The sequence below is a fragment of the Pecten maximus genome, chromosome 2 (genome assembly GCF_902652985.1).
Source record: "Pecten maximus chromosome 2, xPecMax1.1, whole genome shotgun sequence".
Lineage (NCBI taxonomy): Eukaryota > Metazoa > Mollusca > Bivalvia > Pectinida > Pectinidae > Pecten > Pecten maximus.
The window spans coordinates 12,959,580-12,986,323 of NC_047016.1; the positions used below are offsets into that span (position 1 = coordinate 12,959,580).

Sequence of the window (26,744 nt, forward strand, 5' to 3'; positions counted from 1 at the left end):
TTTTCATTGGCTATCTTTAGGAGACTTTCAAAATTCTAACCAATGAGCATTTTCGTTACAAAAACACGTTGGTTTCACATGTAAACTATCATGGCGGCGTTTGAGTTATGTTGAGTGTGAAGTGAATAATTTTAAAATGGAGTTGAACAACTCCTTCTTCAGTGACGATGAAATAGACCAGTGTGAAAAAGTCGGGCAAGCAAACGCCTCTAAGGTAAATCCTACATCTTTTCATCCCACAATCCTATTAGGCCAGCTTGACATACATGTACGTACCGTACTGGTACAGTACTCGGCATGTGAAAAATCCTAGATTTATGTATTTTATGTTAAAAACCAATTATATGTAGGTTCCTATATTAAATGTCGGCTTCTGACTACACTGAAGACCCATGGTACATGCAATGGGCATATTTCGCCCTATTATCTTATCAGCTACTGCATGCTGTACATCATCACTGGTCCTTCGGTCAAGTTTGAGTTCAAATTAAGTACTTGCCCAAAGATGAAACATAGTGGTCTGATTAAACTAAATTAGTAGTATCTTAACTTACTCTTAGGAAAATGGAAAGATTACGAGAAATTTTGTACTTGCCTATCGCGTAAGGATATATGTAGTCACAAAAACTGAAGGCCCTTGCCACCGTTGATTGGACCTGGGTTTTTTCTTGTCCTGCATTTGATACTTTTTGTCAAAAGTGTCAAATGTTACAATAATGGCTATATATTTAGATCCTCTGGTCCTATCCATCCAGTACGTCGACAGTAGGGCCCGGACAGCTCCTTGGGACTGGACAGGCATGGGAATGATGTGGAGTGGTCCTTAATTCTTAGACCATCATTATATAAATCAAAGATATGAATATGTTGTGAAATCATGTAGGCAGTGTCAGAAATATACACTACAATATTTTTTTTCAATCCCATTTTCTTTATATTTCAATATTATTAAAGATATGATCTCATTAATCATTTTATAGCAATAAATCAATTAATGTAAATAAATGATAGCTAAAATAACAAACAAACAAAATCAAATGAATTACGCAATTCAGGCAATTTGATTAAAATCAGATGTTACATGGCTACATGTACTATGCAGATTGGCAATTCAGAGGAGATACTAATGCTTTTGGTAATATTATATTGAAGTGTCTCGCTTATGGTTTGGTTTTGGTTTTAGTATTGTTTAATGTCCTATCAACAGTTAAGATCATTAAGAATGGCCTCCCCTGTGTGTGAGATGCATGTGTGAGGTGTCTGCATGTGTAATTTGTGAGGCTGTGGTATGTTTGTATCCTTTTGATAGCACATATCTGATGCCGACTTCATAGATTAGTGGTACCTCACCGTAGCATGCTGTCAAAAACATCCAGCAGGACACCTCACATGGTCACATTATATTGACAACTTGTAAACCAGTCATCCCACACCCAAAATGCTAAATGCAAAGGGGACAGAACCCAAAGCCTTCTTCACAGGGGTTACCGGTAAACGCTCAACAAAAGGCCAAAATTGAGGATTGTTAGCTTCAAGGGAAACATCAGGAAGGAAAAGGATGTTAAGAAAGAAGAGAAAAGATAAGATCCTAAATGTAATTGCCTCTTATAATCATGCAATGTGGGCTGCAGGTACAATTCTAACTTCATTATTGTACAGAATTAGGTATGACATGTTTTAAATGTCTACATTGTGACATGGTCACCTTCTAGCTTCACCCAAAAGTGAATTTCTCTCTATTTGATATTCCAAAAGCAAGCTTTACCATAGGAGATTGTTGGAGTTAGTACAGGGTTGATGGGTGTTCGAGAGTATACACTTGTGAACAGGAGTGGGGTAGTCTGGCAGGTTTTTATTGTATATATTATAGTGTACATGTACATACGTTAGTGATCGGATCACCTTCTAGCCTTGTGCAAAGGTTAATATCTCTTTAGCTCCATTAGTAGAACAACAGACTAGCAAGCCAAGGATTATAGGTTCAATCTCCAGTTCAATCAACTAACATAAATATAATTATAAGGTGACCCCAAAATGTCATCAGGCAAGATTTCAGTGCTAACACCAGTGATCAACCCATGCCTACTGCTGAGAAAATACAAACAGACATGAGAGCAACTTTACTTTAATCCCACAGACAGTAAAGTTCAGGTTACATTTTTACATGTGGAAAGTTTTAGTTTGTCACTGTTGTAACAGTTAATGAGCAGCTGACAGGATTTCAGTGGCATAAAACGAGCCAGAATTTACTGACCCTCAGTGACTTAGGAGAGGTAACAGGTACATACATGGGCACATATAGCAAGGGAAGTAACTCTTATTTCATACTTCAAAGTTTTAGTTCTTTACTAATTTCAAGATATTGACTGACATTAAATCTGATGTAATGTGACAGTGACTGTAGGACTTCCTTAAAACTGTGATTGTGGTGACATGTAATGGCATATTACCATTTCTGACTCTATAAATACTGTGTTTATATCGTTTGTTTGCTGGGTTTATCTTCCTAGTGTGAACAGCCATGGTCACTGTGTCTGTCTGTCCTTTTCATATTAAAGGTATTTTGACATATAGTGTTGACAGTTACTTAGATGATTGTTTGTGTTTTGATATGTTTGTTGTTTAGATGTTTGAATTCCTTTTTAATTTATTTGTTTATTATTTTGTCATTTTATGTCATTGGCAGAAATGGCTGAGCTCTACATTTGCATCATTAGCCCAGCTGGAGCAGATCAAACCAAACGTGTACAATGTAGGTTTGGTTGATCCCAGAGAGCTCAAGGGAAGTAACCTCACCAGTACCAATAAACGGAGTCAGAGTGTCACCGACCTAACCAGTAATCCTCCTCTGTCAACGTTGTCTAACCAGAAAACTGCCTGGTAGGTCGGTTTGTGAATTAGAACTTAGTTTTTTTACCCCTTTTACCACTTGGTAATGATAAGTAAACTTTGGATTGAAGCTAAATCACAGTGTGTATGTTGTATAAACTGGTTACTTCTGATCAATGTATCATCAATCACCACATAAGTAAACTAAAATACATAACTTGTTCATGGCCATATAATGATTTTTTTTTTTCCAACTTTCAGAAACCAAGATTATCCATAATTAAATATTGACCGATGTGGCTTTCTGAAAGAATTTTAGATATTTTGGATGTTTTGTCTGACAGACATTGAAATGTTTAAACACATTTTGAATACGATACAATGACTACAGTTGCTGTGACTATTGATCCGATATTTTGAAGTTGATTTTTTTCACTCAAGACTACATTTATATTGTAGATTTGTACAAAATCAGAAACGTATCTTTAATTACCACCTACAATTACTACCTACTACAATTCATACCTTTGTATCTTGTCTCAGGGCCTTGGTAATGCATAAAGACATGTTTCTTTCAACTTTCTGAAACCATGATTATTCAGAGTGAAATATTGATTTTTTTATGAGATGTTTTGAAGACAGTTTAGTTAATGAGTTCGTTCATGAATAATCTATATGTTATTGTTACACAAAGGTGACGGCATCAGAGAAGTTCTTTGATTTAATATCTATGTGTCAGTGTTTCTCAACAAAAATGATAAATGTTCATAAAACAGCCAATGATATCTACAGGAAAGTGATGCTGATCTTCCTTAGGTAGCATGGCTACACCGTCATAACGATGCATCATGCAATACATTGATTTGAACAATAGCTTTATTGACAATGTTGGATGAGTAAGCTAATGGAGCGAATTGTACACAACTTTTCATTTTACACAGTGATTCAGTTTGTGAAAGGAAGATTATGGATTATAATCAAATAAGGTAAGAACTGAAAAGACACAAAAAATTCTGCAGACTAATAAATTAGAGACTGAAGCATTTATTTTCTTTTACAGGGGAAGTAATGGATCAATTCCTGACCTTGTTAAACAGGCCAGTCAGATTGATGGACGTCCACATCGGCCGGAGAGTGCCAAGACATCCTCTAGGAGATACCGTCCACCCAGTGGGAAAAAGCCACGTCCAGAGAGTGCCAAAGAGGGATCCCTCCCTCCTCGACCTCCGAAAATATCTGGTTGGTAGTATAACACATCAACTTTGTATTAGAAAAGTTACTTTATTTCTTCCGCTCCATGACCCTGCATGCTCGTTTTGTAGATCCTAACATTTATCATATACCTACCTCATGATATATTGATAATTTCTGAAATATGCCTTTAATTGTTCAAAACTTAACTTATACCCCAGGGTAGCTATACTTGGCACCAGGAGGTAAGTTAATCAGTCATGATTTATAGTAAAATGATATACATTGTACAGTATATCTTGACATGACACACAATGTATTAAGACTGATATTTCCCTGTCTAGTGAAGGGAGCCAAGGTGGACACTGTGGGTCGCCCAGCTAAACAGACCCCTTACCAGTCAGTAACCACAGGCTGGGCTGGCCCTCCAGCAGGGATGAAGTACCCAAACCCAGAACAAGGCTAGTACAATGTATACAGATTTTCGGGATCATCTCCATAGATTTATGATGAAATCTGGTTCATTGAGGCATTAGTGATCTATATTTAAAAAATCAATTATTTTTATCAGAATTCTGACTGAAAAAAGGAAAGTGAAAAGATTAAAACCTAATCATTTATTCAAACATTATCTTTCTTGTGTATAATCATTTCAGTGATGTTTTGTTGTAGGCCTGGGCCATGTCCCACATTCAGTACCCTGTACTCCCCCTCCTCCACCCCAGGGGACCCCTGTTCCTCGTCTTGATATTGATGTTGAAATACCAAACCAAAATGATGAGGACAGGTAAGTGTATGTTCCTTAAAGTGATCTATGTTTTGTGTAAACAGGAGGTATACAAACAACCATTTTAGAATGAAAAACTGATCGTTTTAGATTTCAGTTAATGAATTAAGGTATTGAAATATTGAATAATACCTTATCTGTTTTGTGTAGCATACTTATTTATATACACCGTATTGATAAATCATTTAATATGTTGTGAAACGATTGAAATTAAAACCTTCCTTCAGCATTTCAGTAGTGTTATTAATCACAATGTTGATACTTGTTGTCCAGTGATGAAGATGATATGGTGAAGCTGAAATACACGAAGACAAAAACTGAGGCCCCACATCCAGTTCAGCTTCTACGACGTCCCACCTCCGAGTCTCTCCACCTCAATCTGGACATACCCACCATGGATGAGGAGGAGGAGGAAGATGAAGACAGTGACCTTGACACTGAGAGGTTTGTAGGTTAAGTTCATACTTACATACAGGGTCACCTGTATTTATTTGATGCCTTAAATGTCACTTGTATAATTATAATAAGGTTAGGTCAATTGTATTTTTGGGAGATGAAGATCATATTGGTGGGTGAAGTTCATGTAATATGTAGCTCCTGAGTTATTCATGGTCACATTAGATTAAAAAAAAAACCAATAAGTGGTCACATGTACATAAATATATTTGTTGTGTTATGTTTGTAAGTCACGTTAAAGTATTTGTGGGGTGAAGGTCATATGTGTGTATTGGGCAGGTGTGGACTTTAAGGAAATTTCTTTGGAATCAAGTTTATATCCAAAAATTAGCAATATAGTCTTGGTTCTTTCTGTTGAACAAGGAAACAACAGACCAATGGCTGTTGTAACTTGTTATGATATACTCAAATCCTATAAAATGATTTTGTTCTTATTTTTTTGTAATAGATTATTGGCAAAGGCAGAGAAGTATTCTACAAATAAACAGCCAGACGATGATGAGTTTATCCATCAAGTTACAGAAGCCAATGAATCAGGCAACTTTGAAGAAAACCATGATCGAATTGGTGACCCATCCATGCTAGAGGAAGATGAGGACTCCTTTTCATTCCACAGTAGAATAGAGTCCTCTTCAGACAGTGATGGGGCGTGGACTGATGAGGAAGTTCCAGTTAAACCAGTGGAAAAGTTGGCTGTCAAATTCAGTGAGGAGAGAAATGTGACCATAGATATCACACCCAGAAATACTGGACATAAAGTAGGAAGCTTGTCTCCCAGAGGTCACCGTAAACAGGAACGTCAGAGGTCTGGGGGTAAAGGTGTAGTGAGTGAGGATGACGAACAAAAACTTAAAGCTGCATTGTCAGTGAAAAGTGCTGGAAATCAACCTGTCATAGAATTGGACCATTATTCTGAAGGAAATGCACAAAATTATGTGCCTCATGTTACAGTGGTTAAGAAAAATCAAAGGCCGTCATCAGCAGTGATCAAAAATACAGAACAAGACCAACCAAAGATGAGACAGCGTCCCAGCTCAGCTACAGTGAGACCAAGTAGTAAACCTGTTGGGAGGTCACTCCAGAAACCAATCACACAAATTATTGTCGATTATGGAGAAGAGGAAAGGAAAAGGAAAAGGCTAAGGAAAAAGCTACAAGAAAAAGATGTTGTCACTATGGTTGAACAGGTTTCAGTGTCAGAAGATGATAGCAGTGAAGAATCTGATGAGGATGTTGAAATTACTCCAGAGTTACTCCGTCCAGGGTCTCCAACAAAATGTACTTCAGAGCCAACCAAAAACTATTACGAAATATCCAGACAGTCAGCCCTTGGTCGATCAAGTGTAGTTGACAAAATGTTTGAAAAGTTGAAAGAAAGTGCCTCTGGACTGTCTACAACAATGGTGGCCGATTCAGGAGAAAATGACTCTATGGAAAGTGCTGCTGTGAAAAGTGTGTTAGATTCCCAGCTCCTACGTATTAATGAGAAACAGATGGTGGCTCATCAGGTAGATACTAACAGGGAGAAGGCCAAGGCCATCCGGCCTCCTAGTGCTAAGGTAAGCTCCTTGTTGTTTGGCTGTTATGGCCAAGAGGACAAAGTTTTTTTTATTTATTGCTCAAAAATAACTTAAATATCTTGTAGGGCACAAGTTCAACTTTTGGCTTTTTAACCTTGATCACTAATGTCCAAAGTTAGATTCAATGAGGTGTGGAAATTGATGTTATCATATTACTTATTGTCATGTGTAACAGGTGCAGCATAAACCTCCTGTTGCCAGGACAACACAGTCAGATGACCATGAACGACCAGGGTCAAGGCTAGGATTTGTAGCCATGGCACCAGACAAGGATTCAGATCCAACTAGTACCAGGAAGGTAATGACTTAGACTTGTATATGTCCTAAATCAAGTACTCCAGGTATAGGTATGGCTAGTGTTTCACACATACATGTATATATGTACCTTATTATTTTTCATATAACGTACATGTATGTATACATACGAGTGGTATACTCCATACATATACATATATATATGTCATAATGATGGCCTTGTGAGATATTTACAGAGAAGGAGTTGAATTGTTTTTGGAGAAGTATTCAGTAGTATTCTATGGCTGTATACAATGTGTATTGATAATGTTCCATTCCGATACCTCCTGATAATGATAGATGTGTCGATAGTAGTCGAAGACTAACAAATGACGTCAATAATGGTGAGTCTGTCCTGTAGGTATAATTGTATGACTTTCTCATAGGAACCAGATATGTTACCATGACACTTTCAGACCATAAAACATAGACATAATTATTCTTGATACAAACTGTGATGTTGTACTTCAGGTTACCAGACGACCCCTCTCGGCACAATCTAACACTCCATCTGGCGGTGAGAAGAAGGATAATGGTGATCCTATAGGGGATACAGTAACTATGGCAGCATTTCAGCAGGAGAATACATCAAGCGTGGAGGTCCCAGGCCTCACTGACAGACAGTTAGAAATACAAAGACTTATGAACAAACATTTAACTCGACCTTTATCTTCCATCTCTAATAATCTGCCTTCACCAAAGTCTCCCAAATCACCTAAATGTAAAATCCCTAAGTCTCCCAGTGTCATGTCATCAGCTAGAGCAGATTCAAAGATGTCATCAGCAAGGTCAGAGACAAAGGTTGGCTCACCGAGGTCACAGAAGGAGAGGGCGATTGACGACATGATAGAGAAGCATCTGAAGCGCCCTGCATCTGTGTTCACACCTGATGTTATGACTGAATCAATGGGGGATTCTTCACCCTCTCCACCCTCGTCTCCAGTACCTGTAATCCTGGAGACAGATTCCACTCCATGTCCTTCCACAGTAAGTGTGTTGGCAGTCCTTCTTAGTACTCTCTGATACAAAGGTGAAATCTCAAGGTCAGGGAATTTGAAAGTCAAAACATAGGATTGGCTAGTCACAATTTTTAATGGAGAATGGAGGTTTTTTTGGTTTCAGTTAATATTTTGACATTAAAGACATGTGTTGTAGTTTGTTGATATTAAGACATAAGAAATGTGCTGTATTTGATATAAAGACATGTAAGACAGCTGGGTTTTGTAGTGTGTTGATAATAAGACACATGCGAAATGTGTTGTATTTGATATTAAGACATGTAAGACAGTTATTGTAGTGTGTTGATAATAAGACACATGAAAAAATATGTTGTATTTGATATGAAGACATGTAAGACAGTTGTTGTAGTGTGTTGATAAGAAGACACATGAGAAATTTGTTGTATTTGATATTAAGACATGTAAGATGAGTGTTATAATGTGTTGATATTATGATTGTTAGACAGATGTTGTAGTGTGTTGATAAGAAGACACATGAGAAATTTGTTGTATTTGATATTAAGACATGTAAGATGAGTGTTATAATGTGTTGATATTATGATTGTAAGACAGGTGTTGTAGTGTGTTGATATTAAGACACATATGTGTTGTGTTGGGTTACCATTATGCTAAAGTTCATGTTTTTCAACAGAAGTCCAGCAAGAGTCGAATCCACAAAGCTACTTCACTCCCAAGTCCAAAGTCCACTCTAGTCTCTGAGCTGGTTTCTGCTGAAAGGTACTTACTAAGCATTTACATGATTATTTTAAGATTGAATTATAATACATTTCTTATGTTATTGACCTATGTACTCTAAATCAACAGACTATACAGTATAACTATCTATGGTATCACTGACCATTGTACCGTTAGGTAATATGATGTTCTATGTCTGTGGTATCATTGACCGTTGTACCGTTAGGTAATATGATGTTCTGTCTGTGGTATCATTGACCGTTGTACCGTTAGGTAATATGATGTTCTGTCTGTGGTATCATTGACCGTTGTACCGTTAGGTAATATGATGTTCTATGTCTGTGGTATCATTGACCGTTGTACCATTAAGTAATATGATGTTCTGTCTGTGGTATCATTGACCATTGTACCATTAGGTAATATGATGTTAACATGTTTGATTTATACAAATATCCTTTTGTGAGTCCATCCAAACAAACGTTAAAGGTCACATCTATCATTTTGTCCTACTGTCTATCAGTCTGTTAGTTGTTCTGGTTTCTTGACATGAAATCGAGACACTTGAAAGAAACTTAATAGTATTTATACAAAATGAACGTCATACAAATACTTCCCTGTTACTATGTTACCAGATCTGGAGCAGGAGTTAGCTGTAACCATGGGTGTGCCCATGGACATGGCCATACAGGAACACCAGAACTTACAGCTAAAACTAACGGTAACATTGATATACAGTTCTGTGTTTTAAACACCTTGATGTCTTATGTAAGGCTACATACAGTATCAAGAGACATGTAGGACTTATGTATAATACATATTTCCTTTAAACCTTTTAGATTAATACTGTTTTACCATCAAAAGAAAATGAACCCAACTCAGTTATAGAACAAATACAAGCATTCCATATATTACATGACATTGTATATGTTTTATATTACAGCAAAGTCTTCATTCTACACAAGGGCCAAGTCAGCTCCAGTCAAAAGGAGAACTCCCAACAAGGAACCCAAGATACGCTACACAAAACCTGTCTACCTTAAACACTGTCAACCATAGTGATGTATGTAATAAAATTGATCTTTATGAATAAGGATGGCAATAAAAATTTAAATACCTTGTCTAATCCAATGAAATGGTCAGGGGAGGAGTGCACTGTAGCTTAATATTAAGACATCTTATTTCCAGACCATATAAGTATATACTATTTAATATATAGAGGCTATGATTCAAATGAGGAGGCATCTTGGAGATGCAATTACATATGTTGTTGACCTACTTTTATGTATCCTTCTCTGCTCCATTATGCTGCTTCTGTGCCTGTTTCCCAGTCATAACTCCATTCTTTTGTGCAGGATTTTCAGTATTTTGTGTTTGCATTCCGATAGCGGGTCATTGTGACCTATATTTTTAATTATAACCTATCTAAAACAAAAACGGTTATCATGATATGTGCTCCACTAATTTCACACAGGATCGTAAAAAAAGTTGTTAGTGGTAAATCTTTAAAGGGATTCTTATTTCCAGGTACATGTATGTTGTATACCTTTTAGGGAGATTATATATATCGGAGCAAGGATGGTAATTACAACAACCAAATGTAGGCATACATTACCTACTTGGCTACACTTTATTACCTACTGAGTCCTATATCCAGTAACCGTGTAGAATAATATCCTAAGTTCTATATCCAGTAACCGTGTAGAATAATATCCTGAGTTCTATATCCAGTATGTATACACACTGAGTCTGACCACTTATATACAGGTATAAACATGTGTGACTGTCCTTTCAGTACCCTGAGACAGAGAGTCTGACCACTTATATACAGGTATAAACATGTGTGACTGTCCTTTCAGTACCCTGAGACAGAGAGTCTGACCACATATATACAGGTATAAACATGTGTGACTGTCCTTTCAGTACCCTGAGACAGAGAGTCTGACCACTTATATACAGGTATAAACATGTGTGACTGTCCTTTCAGTACCCTGAGACAGAGAGTCTGACCACATATATACAGGTATAAACATGTGTGACTGTCCTTTCAGTACCCTGAGACAAAGAGTCTGACCACTTATATACAGGTATAAACATGTGTGACTGTCCTTTCAGTACCCTGAGACAGAGAGTCTGACCACTTATATACAGGTATAAACATGTGTGACTGTCCTTTCAGTACCCTGAGACAGAGGAAGCTGAGGAATGTACAGTGATGCAGGCAAAACTGGCAGCTAAAGGAGTCAACGTCAGTGCGAAAACACTGGAGAGGTAAGATCTAAGGAACATACAACGTGTATACACATTCAAAATGACTTCACAGTGCTTCAAACATTATTTTCTGCTGTAGAACAATATGACAGTGATTATCTTCTATCAGATCTCGGAGGAGTGATTCCTCACTCGTGTAACTTCAGCTGTAGCCTTACCAGAATTTATAATCCAACCTTTACATTCCAGAGCCCTTTACCCACCATCAGGACAGACTACTTACTATGAAATTAAGGCCACCCTGCCTAAGTCACAGTCCCTAGGGTAAGTTTGGCCTGATGCATCTTCCTACCAATATTTATTTTATCAAGGCCATTCTTCAATTTTCTGTCCTGAATAATTGTACTAAACATTGTGTACTTTTAATAGAACTTATCCCCTCAATACTCTTTGTGATATTGATATGAACGAATTGTGGGTGCATAATTTTGGTCATAAACATGAAGCTGAGCATACAGTAATTAAGATAATGTATTATTACATGTATGGTACATGTATTTACTAGTTAAGGTGAATCCATGTACTTTATACAACAAACATCTCAAACAGGTATCCATGTTGTCAATATAAGACAATTATTTCCTCAAGAAATCCTCATTTATAAGTTTAACTGATCCATGATGTTGATTCTGACTCAGGTTACTGAGTCATCCTAAGGTATGGCTTCCAGAGGAATACAGGCAGCTCAAGTCAGCAGAGAAAGCTCTAGGTATGATGTGTGGCTCTCATTCTGGTCAGGGAGTGTAGGACAAAAGCCCCCCCGGACATTAGCCCCCCCGGACATTAGACCCTAGGACAAAAGCCCCCCCGGACATTAGCCCCCCCGGACATTAGACCCTAGGACAAAAGCCCCCCCGGACATTAGCCCCCCCGGAAATTAGACCCTAGGACAAAAGCCCCCCCCGGACATTAGCCCCCCCCCCCCGGACATTAGACCCTAGGACAAAAGCCCCCCCGGACATTAGACCCTAGGACAAAAGCCCCTCCGGACGAAAGCCCCCCCGGACATTAGCCCCCCCGGACAGAAGCCCCTTCTTTAGAAATTTAGCTGGTATACTTTATATAAATCTGTACTTTTGAAAAACAGAAATTATATATATACATATATATATATTGTTGTTTTTATCTCTGAAATTTGGAGAATAATTGTGTGGAGAATGAAGGTCCTTGGTTCAATGTCAGTGTAGCATTATATGTCTGTGGTTAAACATCATAATTTATTTTTTCAAACTTTGTATTATTAAGTAAGCTAAAAATTTCAGGAAACTCTCCATGATGAACATATTGTTACTGATTACACATAATTTTTGACTTCCTAATTAATATACTGCAAATATTGATAATCAAAGAAACAATGAAGCCATTAATGATATATTTCTTTCCAGGAGAACACAACATCAATAAAAAACTACCAAACAACTGTGTAACAGCTTAATATTTATGTAACAGTTCAAGTAGTTGTTGTTGGAACCGGTTGTTTACATTGCCGAAGCCACTGATGACATATGTTATGTATATGTAGCAATTAAAAATCATAAAAAAATAAATATCATTTTTTTTATGAAGGGGCTTTTGCCGAAGCCACTGATGACATATGCATATGTAGCAATTAAAAATCATTAAAAAAATAAATATCATTTTTTTATGAAGGGGCTTTTGTCCACTTTTTGATTAGTGTGAAGGGGCTTTTGTCCGGAGGGGCTTTTGTCCTAGGGGCTAATGTCCGGGGGGGCTTTTGTCCGTACCTCCTGGTCAGGTCTGCTAGGTTACAGGTGCAGTTACCATTCAAATGAAATCAGTATATTTTTGTGACAATGATTTTTGTCTGTTTTCAATGATCACAGGAATGCTTCCATTCACAGTTTGGTAAATGTCTTGGGCATTTATTTTCGTATATTGAATATCACTTGCAACATTTTGTTTTAATATCCAGTCTACAAACTGAGACATATGATACCAATGAATTTTAATTGATCTACAAATCACATGGAATGAAGAATTAACAATTGGGTTTTGTGTAGAATAATATACATTTATTATGTAATTGTTCTCCCCCGGATTCTCCAATGTTTCTCAACTTAAAGAAATTCTTACCATTACAGAATCTAAGGAAAAAAATCTTATTGAACCATCCTAAAATTCTGCTATGCTTTCCTATGGAAAATTTTAATTGAAAGACATTGATAAAACTTGTTTCTGATAAGTTATTTTCATTTCTACAGCTAAAGTGAACGAAATCATGTACATGCAGAAGAAGGCAGAAGAGCGGAAAGCAAAAATAGCTGATGGAACTGCAGTTAAGAAAAAGAAAAAGAAAGGAAAGAAAAGACCGACTTCATCACTGAAAAGGAGCAAAAGTTTCAGTTAGATTTACAGATAGTCTGATGTTAACATAGATCTATGTATGTTGTGTAGTTTTACAATGTTCACAACTGCTTCAAACTTAAATACCAATTACAACAATTTAATGATTCCAGTCCCTACAAGCTATTCCCTTCTAAAAGAAATATTCTTGTCAGATTTTTCATGACAAGTTTGCCCAAGGAAATTTTTGGGAATATGGCAATTCTGGTATATTTCAAATAGTTGTAGAAAGAATGTTGCAAATGCATATAAATCTATACCAAGATTTTTTTTTTCATTACAAGCAGTGAAAATTCATTTGGATATTTTTCTTCAAACTGATCTCCAGGAAACTAATTTACCAGTATATCATTAAGCGGAGAAAGTAGAGAAAAACTACAGCACATTTTAGTATTAAAGGGATATTCCGCACAAGGATCTAATTGGCTGGGATATTCCCAAGTATTTCCCTTGTCCAAACTGACTGCAGTAAACATATTTTGATGCTGACAGTTCTAAAGGTTATTATAGAAAGAGTTATTTAACGGTACAGATCAGCCAGAAATTTGGTAGGGAATATCCCTTTAAAATATCAAATATTTATATTACAATAAAAATGTACCAAGCAACATGACTTTACTGACCACTGACTTTAACAACATCCTGTAATGTCTGGCCATATCCACCAGAACAGCAACATACCCCACTGTCATTGCCGATACTGTCTTGATTGACATAATGTCATATCGGACACATTGACTCAGCCCTTACAGTGTCGGTAAAGTCAAGTTTCACTGTACATGTACATTTGTATTATATATGTAGAAATTTCAGTGAAAAACAAAAAGAATCGAATCTTAAGACCCAAGGCATATGAATGTTTTCTATTTATGCCGTAAATAAAATGATAAAACATTCCTGGCTTAAAGTCACTTTACTTGACATGTCTGATTTTGAGGCTGTCTTAGTTATAGTAATGGAAGTAGAGTTCAAAGTTCAAATCATTCAGGGTTGTTTTTACAGTAATATGTAAATATTTCATCTTATTTGGAAAAAATATCCATGTTTCTATAATATAATATAGCCAAAACAAATGTTTTACAGTAGCGATAATGTCAGTAACAAAAATGTGTCTTAGTTTAAATTGCGTACCTTATTGAGGGTATGGATTACATGTGTGTAAATTACCTTATTGGGGATATGGATGATTTGAATGACCTTATTGAGGGCATGGATTACATGTATTTAAATAACCTTATTGAGGGCATGGATTACATGTATTTAAATAACCTTATTGAGGGCATGGATTACATGTGTTTAAATAACCTTATTGAGGGCATGGATTACATGTGTTTAAATTACCTTATTGAGGATTTGGATTAATTTATTGAGGGTATGGATGAATTGAATTGAAAATTGAAACCTCTGCTGAAAAGTGATAAGAAGGTTGGTAAATGTTGTTTTCATTAAAAAAAAAGAAAATAAATATGAATCTTTATATATTTTTTATAAAATAAAAACATATATAGGTGTAAGATTAACTGAATCAATATATTACTTAAATTAATGTTAAGGGCTTGATACCTTTAAAATTTACAATATATTTTATCATTTGAAAAAAAAAATGGTGAAGTATATCTATTTTTCACACACTGTGTGTAGAAAACAACTACCCGATATATGGTTTATGATTTTGTCATGGAAGTGAAGATTACTACCAGACAGAAGCTGCAATGCTGTAAAACAAGCTTTAAATATATTATAAAACACAAATCATTCCTCCACCCATTATCAAATATGTCTGTCCCTATTCTTAATACTGCTGAGTGCTGATTTAATACCAGTAAACTTGTGATTTATTGATAAACTGTTTTTAGATAATCTGTGATTTACTCTCCTATAGTCTGTGATATTTATGGACGCTAAAACCATTTTATTTTTATTTTATATACATACTGTAAGTTAGAAACTGCCGTCCCAAGATGTGTGTGATTTTTGTGTAAATGTGATGTAATAATTATGACAATATGTTAAGACATTGGACTGATAACAATGGACTGTCTAGCTAATGTAAATAAACGCTATGGTAGTGCTTTCATTTAGATGTGTTCCATTGCGTGCCCAGTATTAGACGTCTGTACTGACGTAGATTTAGTGAGAGTCAAGTGTGCTGATGAAGAAACTGTCACAGAACAATGACATGTATTAGTTGTTATGCTATATGTAGCAGTTGTTGACTGGATTGTCAGATACAGTTATGCTATATGTAGCAGTTGTTGACTGGATTGTCAGATACAGTTATGCTATATTTAGCAGTTGTTGACTGGATTGTCAGATACAGGCCTGTCCACACAGGTACTAGGGAGGAATACACTGGGTACTAACTGGTATATTATTGTCTCTTGTCAGTCTAGGGTTTGGTGCTTCCTTTGTATTGTTTGTAGTTTTCTTTGTCAATGGTATGTTTTATATAATCAGGGAGAAGTTTGTACTTATTTTGTCATAGATTATATGTTTACATAGTATTTCATATTATATTGTGTATGTGGTTTCCATTTGTTATAGCATTTTAAAGGGGGAGTAGTTAAGGGGGAAAAGGGGAAAATCCTTAATCTACGTAAATCATGTCCGCTGTGAATGAGATTTGTTTGTAGAGATATAGGGTAGAGTAATGCAGATGTTTGTGATTTGTTATAAAAAGTCTCGTCTCATAATTGAAAGCTGTCTGGACCATAAGACAAATCAATGGAAGTGTGTTTAGCCAGGTATCAGTTATTACTGCCACTAAGACACAGAGTCATTTTGAGGTGTTATTGGGGTTAACATAAATTACATGTACTTGAAAAATAAAATAGGTTTGTAAATTAACTACATACCGGATACCAATTTCTTGGAATTTCTATGGGGATATTGTGAATGAACATTTATAGACCTCTTCTTTACAAATTGATCATTAAACTTTCATTCAGACAAATTGGGTGTTTAAAATCACGAACAATAGAAATGCTTTACTAGTAATTCATTTTTAAAGAGAGGGTTCTAGTTCCTCTCTAAAATAGGAAGGAATTGGTGTGTAACTAATGATTATTTTAAAGAATATGAGTTTTATTAAGTATCTTGAACATTACAGCAATTGACAATAAGGTTATTAAACATGTCAGTGATGTGATAATTGTGTTTCATATTTAATTAAATGATTTTATTTTGTAAAACAGTACCTGAGAAGGTGTTGTGTGCTGAGTTTGATCATTTGATTTGTGTTACAGTATCTCTTCCAGAGATTTGTCAGTATATATCAGTGAATATTGAATGATATGTGATGTCAGTGATAATCGTTTATAGATCTGATCAGCAATTTTTATCTGTGGTCTAGCTGCTGCTTAGCATTTTAATGAATCAATTTTTTTAATTAAGAATAAAAGTGACATAAAGCCTCTGATATATAGTTGTTTTGTTTTTGGTATATGTTGATAAACTGTAAACTAAACAGAAGTGTGACCGAACAAATTCATGTATATAGTGTAACTCACCTGATTGATGAATGGAATTCAAGCATCAAGATGTATTGACCATTTTTCCTACACTCCTCAGCATATTTTAGAAAATGATACTCAAGGTTACTCTGAAAGAGCTGAGTGTCCAATGCACTGGTCTCTGTCACCTCTCCATTGGTTCCTGCAGAACAACCAATCAAAAGTTCCTTCTTCATGCACTTTCCTGGAAACACGACAAACGGAGGAATCTGTGTCCCTTTAGCATTCCCACAGCTGATTAAGGTAACAGTTGAGGATGAGAGGTCTATAGGGGCTGCCAACCCTTTAGCACTGTTAGACAACTTAAACTCCTTCCAAACGTCTTAGTGAAAAGCAGTTTTACTTTACACAGATTTCATTTTAACAAAATGTCCCTGCATTGCATCATCAATGCATAACCTTGGCCTCTTGCAGGAATATAAAGTTTGCAGAAAATGTCTTCAAAAATGTGTAAGTTACAGATTAGACTCTGGTCTATGGTTATATCTGCAAATGCCACAGATTGAGCGTCCTACATCATACAGAATAACAACGAAAGAACTACAACAGTTTGTAAAAACATAAACAGTGTCAGAAGGTCACAGAAGACAGATAAAAAATAAAGTGTAGGGTCTAAGCTAAATATGAAGCTTCTTCATTAATAAACTTCTTAAATATACGATATGTTCAAGAAACTTTTATACCGCAACTAGGTACATTATTGTTTGATTATGCATTGTTTAACATCATATCAACAACTGTGGTCATTTACTAAAAAGATGCATGCCTTTGGTGAATGTGTGTTTTGGGAGGCCGGGTATGTTTCTGTTGATCTTCTTGTGATAGCGCGAAGCTGTTGTCGACTTTATAGTGCTACCTCACTGAACAATACTTTCAAATACATACAGACATTAGGAAGAAGAAAGTTGTTTAGAAAGAGTATTTTATCCCAAATTTGGTCGCCTCTAACGATCCATATGCCCTATCTGTTATCAGATATTGTGCTAGTATTTCCATTCAAAATTTTGGAGCATAACATAATTAAGGTACTTGTTGATCGAGTGTACTAATGTTGATTGAGTGTACTAATGTTGTCTCGCTCAGTAAATTAACTCATAGACATATATAACCGGAGCTTGTACTCAAGAATGACTGCGAACTGTTTTCATATCAATGATGAATAATCTTTGTAACTCACGTGCCTTTTATAAATGAAATATCTGGTTTGTGAATGTTGCTTTTGTTGGATTAACAGTGAATATTGATAAGATGCTGATAATAAAAAACATAGATTTAAACTAATTTCTATTGCAAGCAACAAATGTTACCAACTTATTAAAAGTCCTTTTCGACTATAACCATAGAATTACAATACATAACACGCAAAGTTAGAGCTACTGAAATCATCATCCGGCAAGAAAGAATTGAAATTACAAAGGGGTGGAGATTTATCGCAAAATATATTGGACACGGCTAACATTTTATTGTATATACCATAATTTGCTTTCATCTAGAATGTGAGTTCATTAACAAATCACTACCCACATACGAGGGATGATTGATATGTTGTGAGCCTCGTATTGAAGCTACTCAAGGATGCTCTTTTCAAGTCCTACTATTCTCTGACTCCATAGGGCCGTATACCCAAGGACTGGTTTCATTTGGTTAGTTTATATCGACGAGGTAGCACTCTAAAGTAAACAAGTCAAGCGGCTTTTGCAATTGTCCAAGGTGGGTGGCGAATTTAAGCGCGGCCGGCAATTGTCCAAGGTGGTTGGCGAATTTAAGCGCGGCCGAAAGAGCCTTGAGGATGACCCCCGTCCTCGAAGGCCCGTCAATGTTGCAACCCCAGAAATGGTCAATAAAGTTTATGATATGGTTATGACTGACAGGCGAGTCAATAAAAGATATATAGGCAGTAGAGTTGGCATTTCACAGGAAAGAGTATATTCCATTCTGACCGAAGATCTTGCAATGAGAAAGCTTTCGGCCCGACGTGTACCAAGGCCTCTGACAGTTGATCAGAAGCACACGAGACTCACATTATCGCGTGCTAATCTTAACCCTTTTCAGGAAGATCCTGCCAACTTTCTTCAGAGATTGGTCACTATGGATGAAACATGTGTTCATCATTTTACCCCAGATGCCAAACAACAATCGAAACAATGGAATCATCCTGGCTCTCCCTCGCCAAAGAAGGCAAAGACTGTTCTATTAGCTGGGGAGGTTATGACCTCGGTTTTCTGGGATGCAGAAGGTATTCTGCTGATAGATCATCTCCAAAAGGGACAAACAATCAATGGCACATACTATGCTTCACATCTGAGGCAGTTAAACTTAAGCGACGCGGAAAGCTCACTTAGTTTAAACATATTTATTGCAAAAAGTTTATAAACGGTTGGGTACAAGTTATTACAACTTATGTGATCGCCCTTTCCTTAATAATGTACAAAATAAAGAAGAATATGCAATTGTTATATTATACATAAATTTACATTATTAAAGCATTTTTTATGAAGGAGAAAAAGAGAAAATGGGAGAGATAGGGTTGGAGAGGGAGCTGAGAAAGGGATGAGGAGAAACGGAAGGGTGAGGAGAAACGGAAGAAAAGAAGGGAAGAGAATAAATCAGTCTTTTTATTATTTGAATCTATTGCTAGTTTTGATGAAACTAAAGGTGTGTTATTCCATCAGAACAATGCTCCTGTTCACAATGCAAGTCTGTCATTGTCATGGCTGCCATTCACGATCCAGTCTTCCACTTTCAGTCCGAAGATGACGTCATACATGCAGTGGATGACTTTCTGAACAGCACAGAAAAGGAGTTCTAAAAAGTGGCAGTGAGCCTACCCTTAAACAGCGCTGGCAAAAGTATTCAAATACACTTGCACACCACATCACAATATTACATCTTATTACATCTATCAGTAGGATGTGAAAACAAGATAAATGCTTCATTAGATCAGTTTCAGGTTTTCTCAGTCAACATGACATTTTTGAAATGATATCAATCTCTATGTGACAGCATTTTACACAATGACTTTTACAACGTTACCTCATCGCAGACAATTAAAAAGAAAATCTTCTATTATCTCATTATTGATCGACATTCAGAGAAGTGATAGAATTCTCACATTGGTAGCCGCGATTTTTGCATGATAGAGATCGTATTTGAGAACTGCATTCGTTAATAAAGAATGTATACGTCATGTTAGGGACAGTTTATATATAATAAATTGATTGAAATGTCTAAGTATGAATAGGCCTAACTGTGTGATGTTTTTTTGTTTTTGTTTATATATATATTTTTTTATTTCTGTCTGTTAGAATTTGACCACTTTAACATGCTTTAAAGCATGTTTAAGTGGTCAAATTCTAACAGACAGAAATCTAGTTTACTAATATAATTTAGACAATTGTAGCGGTAGTTTGTGTTTTTATTGCTTTTAAATAATTTTAAGGTCGTACATATGGGGCGCCGTTTTACTATTTATTCCCATTTGGTGATATCACCTATTCGTTTCATTAAGTGATATCACCTATTCGAAGTGGTGATATCACCTATTCGTTTCATTAAGTGATATCACCTATTCGAATAAGTGATATCACCTATTCGTTTCATTAAGTGATATCACCCATTCGAATAGGTGATATCACTCATTCGAATAGGTGATATCGCTAAATGAAACGAATAGGTGATATAACCAATTCGAATAGGTGATACCATATGGGGCGCCGTTTTACTATTTATTCCCATTTGGTGATATCACCTATTCGAATAGGTGATATCACCAATTCGAATAGGTGATATCACCCATTCGAATAGGTGATATCACTTAATGAAACGAATAGGTGATATCACCAATTCGAATAGGTGATATCACCTATTCGAATAGGTGATATCACTCATTCGAATAGGTGATATCACTCATTCGAATAGGTGATATCACCTATTCGAATTGGTGATATCACCTATTCGTTTCATTAAGTGATATCACCTATTCGAATGGGTGATATCACCTATTCGAATTGGTGATATCACCTATTCGAATAGGTGATATCACGTATTTGAAAAATGAATTGGTGATATCACCTAATCGAATAGGTGATACTCATTCGAATAGGTGATATCACCTATTCGAATTGGTGATATCACCTATTCGTTTCATTAAGTGATATCACCTATTCGAATGAGTGATATCACCTATTCGAATAGGTGATATCACCTATTCGTTTCATTAAGTGATATCACCTATTCGAATGAGTGATATCACCTATTCGAATGAGTGATATCACCTATTCGTTTCATTAAGTGATATCACCTATTCGAATAGGTGATATCACGTATTTGAAAAATGAATTGGTGATATCACCTAATCGAATAGGTGATACTCATTCGAATAGGTGATATCACCTATTCGAATTGGTGATATCACCTATTCGTTTCATTAAGTGATATCACCTATTCGAATGAGTGATATCACCTATTCGAATAGGTGATATCACCTATTCGTTTCATTAAGTGATATCACCTATTCGAATGAGTGATATCACCTATTCGAATGAGTGATATCACCTATTCGTTTCATTAAGTGATATCACCTATTCGAATGGGTGATATCACTTATGAAACGAATAGGTGATATCACTCATTCGAATAGGTGATATCACTCATTCGAATAGGTGATATCACTTAATGAAACGAATAGGTGATATCACCTATTCGAATAGGTGATATCACTCATTCGAATAGGTGATATCACTTAATGAAACGAATAGGTGATATCACCAATTCGAATAGGTGATATCACCTATTCGAATGAGTATCACCTATTCGATTAGGTGATATCACCAATTCATTTTTCAAATACGTGATATCACCTATTCGAATAGGTGATATCACCAATTCGAATAGGTGATATCACCCATTCGAATAGGTGATATCACTTAATGAAACGAATAGGTGATATCACCAATTCGAATAGGTGATATCACCTATTCGAATGAGTGATATCACCTATTCGAATGAGTGATATCACCTATTCGAATTGGTGATATCACCTATTCGAATTGGTGATATCACCTATTCGTTTCATTAAGTGATATCACCTATTCGAATGGGTGATATCACCTATTCGAATTGGTGATATCACCTATTCGAATAGGTGATATCACCAAATGGGAATAAATAGTAAAACGGCGCCCCATATGGTATCACCTATTCGAATTGGTTATATCACCTATTCGTTTCATTTAGCGATATCACCTATTCGAATGAGTGATATCACCTATTCGAATGGGTGATATCACTTAATGAAACGAATAGGTGATATCACTTATTCGAATAGGTGATATCACTTAATGAAACGAATAGGTGATATCGCTCATTTGAATAGGTGATATCACTTAATGAAACGAATAGGTGATATCACCAAATGGGAATAAATAGTAAAACGGCGCCCCATATGTACGACCTTAAAATTATTTAAAAGCAATAAAAACACAAACTACCGCTACAATTGTCTAAATTATATTAGTAAACTAGATTTCTGTCTGTTAGAATTTGACCACTTAAACATGCTTTAAAGCATGTTAAAGTGGTCAAATTCTAACAGACAGAAATAAAAAAAATATATATATAAACAAAAACAAAAAAACATCACACAGTTAGGCCTATTCATACTTAGACATTTCAATCAATTTATTATATATAAACTGTCCCTAACATGACGTATACATTCTTTATAAACGAATGCAGTTCTCAAATACGATCTCTATCATGCAAAAATCGCGGCTACCAATGTGAGAATTCTATCACTTCTCTGAATGTCGATCAATAATGAGATAATAGAAGATTTTCTTTTTAATTGTCTGCGATGAGGTAACGTTGTAAAAGTCATTGTGTAAAATGCTGTCACATAGAGATTGATATCATTTCAAAAATGTCATGTTGACTGAGAAAACCTGAAACTGATCTAATGAAGCATTTATCTTGTTTTCACATCCTACTGATAGATGTAATAAGATGTAATATTGTGATGTGGTGTGCAAGTGTATTTGAATACTTTTGCCAGCGCTGTTTAAGGGTAGGCTCACTGCCACTTTTTAGAACTCCTTTTCTGTGCTGTTCAGAAAGTCATCCACTGCATGTATGACGTCATCTTCGGACTGAAAGTGGAAGACTGGATCGTGAATGGCAGCCATGACAATGACAGACTTGCATTGTGAACAGGAGCATTGTTCTGATGGAATAACACACCTTTAGTTTCATCAAAACTAGCAATAGATTCAAATAATTAAAAGACTGATTTATTCTCTTCCCTCTTTTCTTCCGTTTCTCCTCACCCTTCCGTTTCTCCTCATCCCTTTCTCAGCTCCCTCTCCAACCCTATCTCTCCCATTTTCTCTTTTTCTCCTTCATAAAAAATGCTTTAATAATGTAAATTTATGTATAATATAACAATTGCATATTCTTCTTTATTTTGTACATTATTAAGGAAAGGGCGATCACATAAGTTGTAATAACTTGTACCCAACCGTTTATAAACTTTTTGCAATAAATATGTTTAAACTAAGTGAGCTTTCCGCGTCGCTTAAGTTTAACTGCCTCAGATGTGAAGCATAGTATGTGCCATTGATTGTTTGTCCCTTTTGGAGATGATCCACAATGGAGTCAGAGAATAGTAGGACTTGAAAAGAGCATCCTTGAGTACCTTCAGTACGAGGCTCACAACATACCAATCATCCCTCGTATGTGGGTAGTGATTGGTTAATGAACTCACATTCTAGATGAAAGCAAATTATGGTATATACAACAAGGATGGATAGTATTGCAGCAGCAATACAAAGTCCCCTGCCTTATCCAGGAGTGCAACTATTTATTTCCCATTTTTTAAACTACGTGTTATACTGATCACGTATACCAAGTTTCGTTAAAATCAGAGTAGTACTTTAGGATTGTCCGGACACGCCTCAACCAATGAGAAGCCGGCGGCCATTTTGAAAAATGTTTTATTTCGAAAAGAAAAATTGGGATGCAAACTACATGTGATACTGATCATGTATACCAAGTTTCGTTAAAATCGGAGTAGTACTTTAGGAGGAGTTGTCCGGACAAGCCTCAACCAATGAGAAGCTGGCAGCCATTTTGAAAAATGAATTTAAAAAAAAAAAAATGTGGGATGCACAACTACATGTTATACTGATCATGTATACCAAGCTTCATTAAAATCGGAGTAGTACTTTAGGAGGAGTTGTCCAGACAAGCCTCAACCAATGAAAAGCCGGCAGCCATTTTGAAAAATGAATTTTTAAAGAAAAAAAATATAGGATGCACAACTACATGTTATACTGATCATGTATATCATGTTTCATTAAAATCGGAGTAGTACTTAAGGAGGAGTTGTCCGGACAAGCCTCAACCAATGAGAAGCCGGCAGCCATTTTGAAAAATGAATTTTTGAAAAAAAAATGTGGGATGCACAACTACATGTTATACTGATCATGTATACCAAGTATCTTTAAAAGCGGAGTAGTACTTTAGGAGGAGTTGTCCGGACAAGTCTCAACCAATGAGAAGTCGGCAGCCATTTTGAAAATTGGTTTTTGGAAAAAAAAAAATGTGGGATGCACAACTACATGTTATACTGCTCATGTATACCAAGTTTCATTAAAATCGGAGTAGTACTTTAGGAGGAGTTGTCCGGACAACTATTGCGTGACAGACAGACAGACGGACGGACGGACGGACGGACGGAGGGTAAACCTATAGTCCCCCCGTTTTTCAAACGGCAGGGGACTAATAAAATGTTAGCCGTGTCCAATATATTTTGCGATAAATCTCCACCCCTTTGTAATTCAATTCTTTCTTGCCGGATGATGATTTCAGTAGCTCTAACATTGCGTGTTATGTATTGTAATCCTATGGTTATAGTCGAAAAGGACTTTTAATAAGTTGGTAACATTTGTTGCTTGCAATAGAAATTAGTTTAAATCTATGTTTTTTATTATCAGCATCTTATCAATATTCACTGTTAATCCAACAAAAGCAACATTCACAAACCAGATATTTCATTTATAAAAGGCACGTGAGTTACAAAGATTATTCATCATTGATATGAAAACAGTTCGCAGTCATTCTTGAGTACAAGCTCCGGTTATATATGTCTATGAGTTAATTTACTGAGCGAGACAACATTAGTACACTCGATCAACATTAGTACACTCGGTCAACATTAGTACACTCGATCAACATTAGTACACTCGATCAACATTAGTACACTCGATCAACATTAGTACACTCCATCAACATTAGTACACTCCATCAACATTAGTACACTCCATCAACATTAGTACACTCCATCAACATTAGTACACTCCATCAACATTAGTACACTAAACAACTTTCTTCTTCCTAATGTCTGTATGTAATTGAAAGTATGGTTCAGTGAGGTAGCACTATAAAGTCGACAACAGCTTCGCGCTATCACAAGAAGATCAACAGAAACATACCCAGTCTCCCAAAACACACATTCACCAAAGGCATGCATCTTTTTAGTAAATGACCACAGTTGTTGATATGATGTTAAACAATGCATAATCGAACAATAATATACCTAGTTGCGATATAAAAGTTTCTTGAACATATCGTATATTTAAGAAGTTTATTAATGAAGAAGCTTCATATTTAGCTTAGACCCTACACTTTATTTTTTATCTGTCTTCTGTGACCTTCTGACACTGTTTATGTTTTTACAAACTGTTGTAGTTCTTTCGTTGTTATTCTGTATGATGTAGGACGCTCAATCTGTGGCATTTGCAGATATAACCATAGACCAGAGTCTAATCTGTAACTTACACATTTTTGAAGACATTTTCTGCAAACTTTATATTCCTGCAAGAGGCCAAGGTTATGCATTGATGATGCAATGCAGGGACATTTTGTTAAAATGAAATCTGTGTAAAGTAAAACTGCTTTTCACTAAGATGTTTGGAAGGAGTTTAAGTTGTCTAACAGTGCTAAAAGGTTGGCAGCCCCTATAGACCTCTCATCCTCAACTGTTACCTTAATCAGCTGTGGGAATGCTAAAGGAACACAGATTCCTCCGTTTGTCGTGTTTCCAGGAAAGCGCATGAAGAAGGAACTTTTGATTGGTTGTTCTGCAGGAACCAATGGAGAGGTGACAGAGACCGGTGCATTGGACACGCAGCTCTTTCAACGATAACTTGAGTATCATTTCCTAAAATATGCTGAGGAGTGTAGGAAAAATGGTCAGTACATCTTGATGCTTGAATTCCATTCATCAATCAGGTGAGTTACACTATATACATGAATTTGTTCAGTCACACGTCTGTTTAGTTTACAGTTTATCAACATATACCAAAAACAAAACAACTATATATCAGAGGCTTTATGTCACTTTTATTCTTAATTAAAAAAATTGATTCATTAAAATGCTAAGCAGCAGCTAGACCACAGATAAAAATTGCTGATCAGATCTATAAACGATTATCACTGACATCACATATCATTCAATATTCACTGATATATACTGACAAATCTCTGGAAGAGATACTGTAACACAAATCAAATGATGAAACTCAGCACACAACACCTTCTCAGGTACTGTTATACAAAATAAAATTATTTAATTAAATATGAAACACAATTATCACATCACTGACGTGTTTAATAACCTTATTGTCAATTGCTGTAATGTTCAAGATACTTAATAAAACTCATACTCTTTAAAATAATCACTAGTTACACACCAATTCCTTCCTATTTTGGA

General features: G+C 35.9%; 1 protein-coding gene across 1 annotated transcript; it reads left to right on the forward strand.

Moving 5' to 3' along the window:
• Positions 1–86: 86 nt before the first annotated feature.
• Positions 87–16,878, forward strand: LOC117318046. The gene is given in 17 exon segments (XM_033873051.1): positions 87–214; positions 2,687–2,880; positions 3,890–4,068; positions 4,365–4,481; positions 4,693–4,807; positions 5,081–5,251; positions 5,712–6,822; positions 7,019–7,141; positions 7,609–8,124; positions 8,788–8,873; positions 9,464–9,549; positions 9,772–9,863; positions 9,865–9,891; positions 11,008–11,099; positions 11,289–11,363; positions 11,738–11,808; positions 13,322–16,878. Coding segments are annotated over 17 exon segments (3,279 nt in total). The 5' UTR covers positions 87–136; the 3' UTR covers positions 13,468–16,878.
• Positions 16,879–26,744: the final 9,866 nt, after the last annotated feature.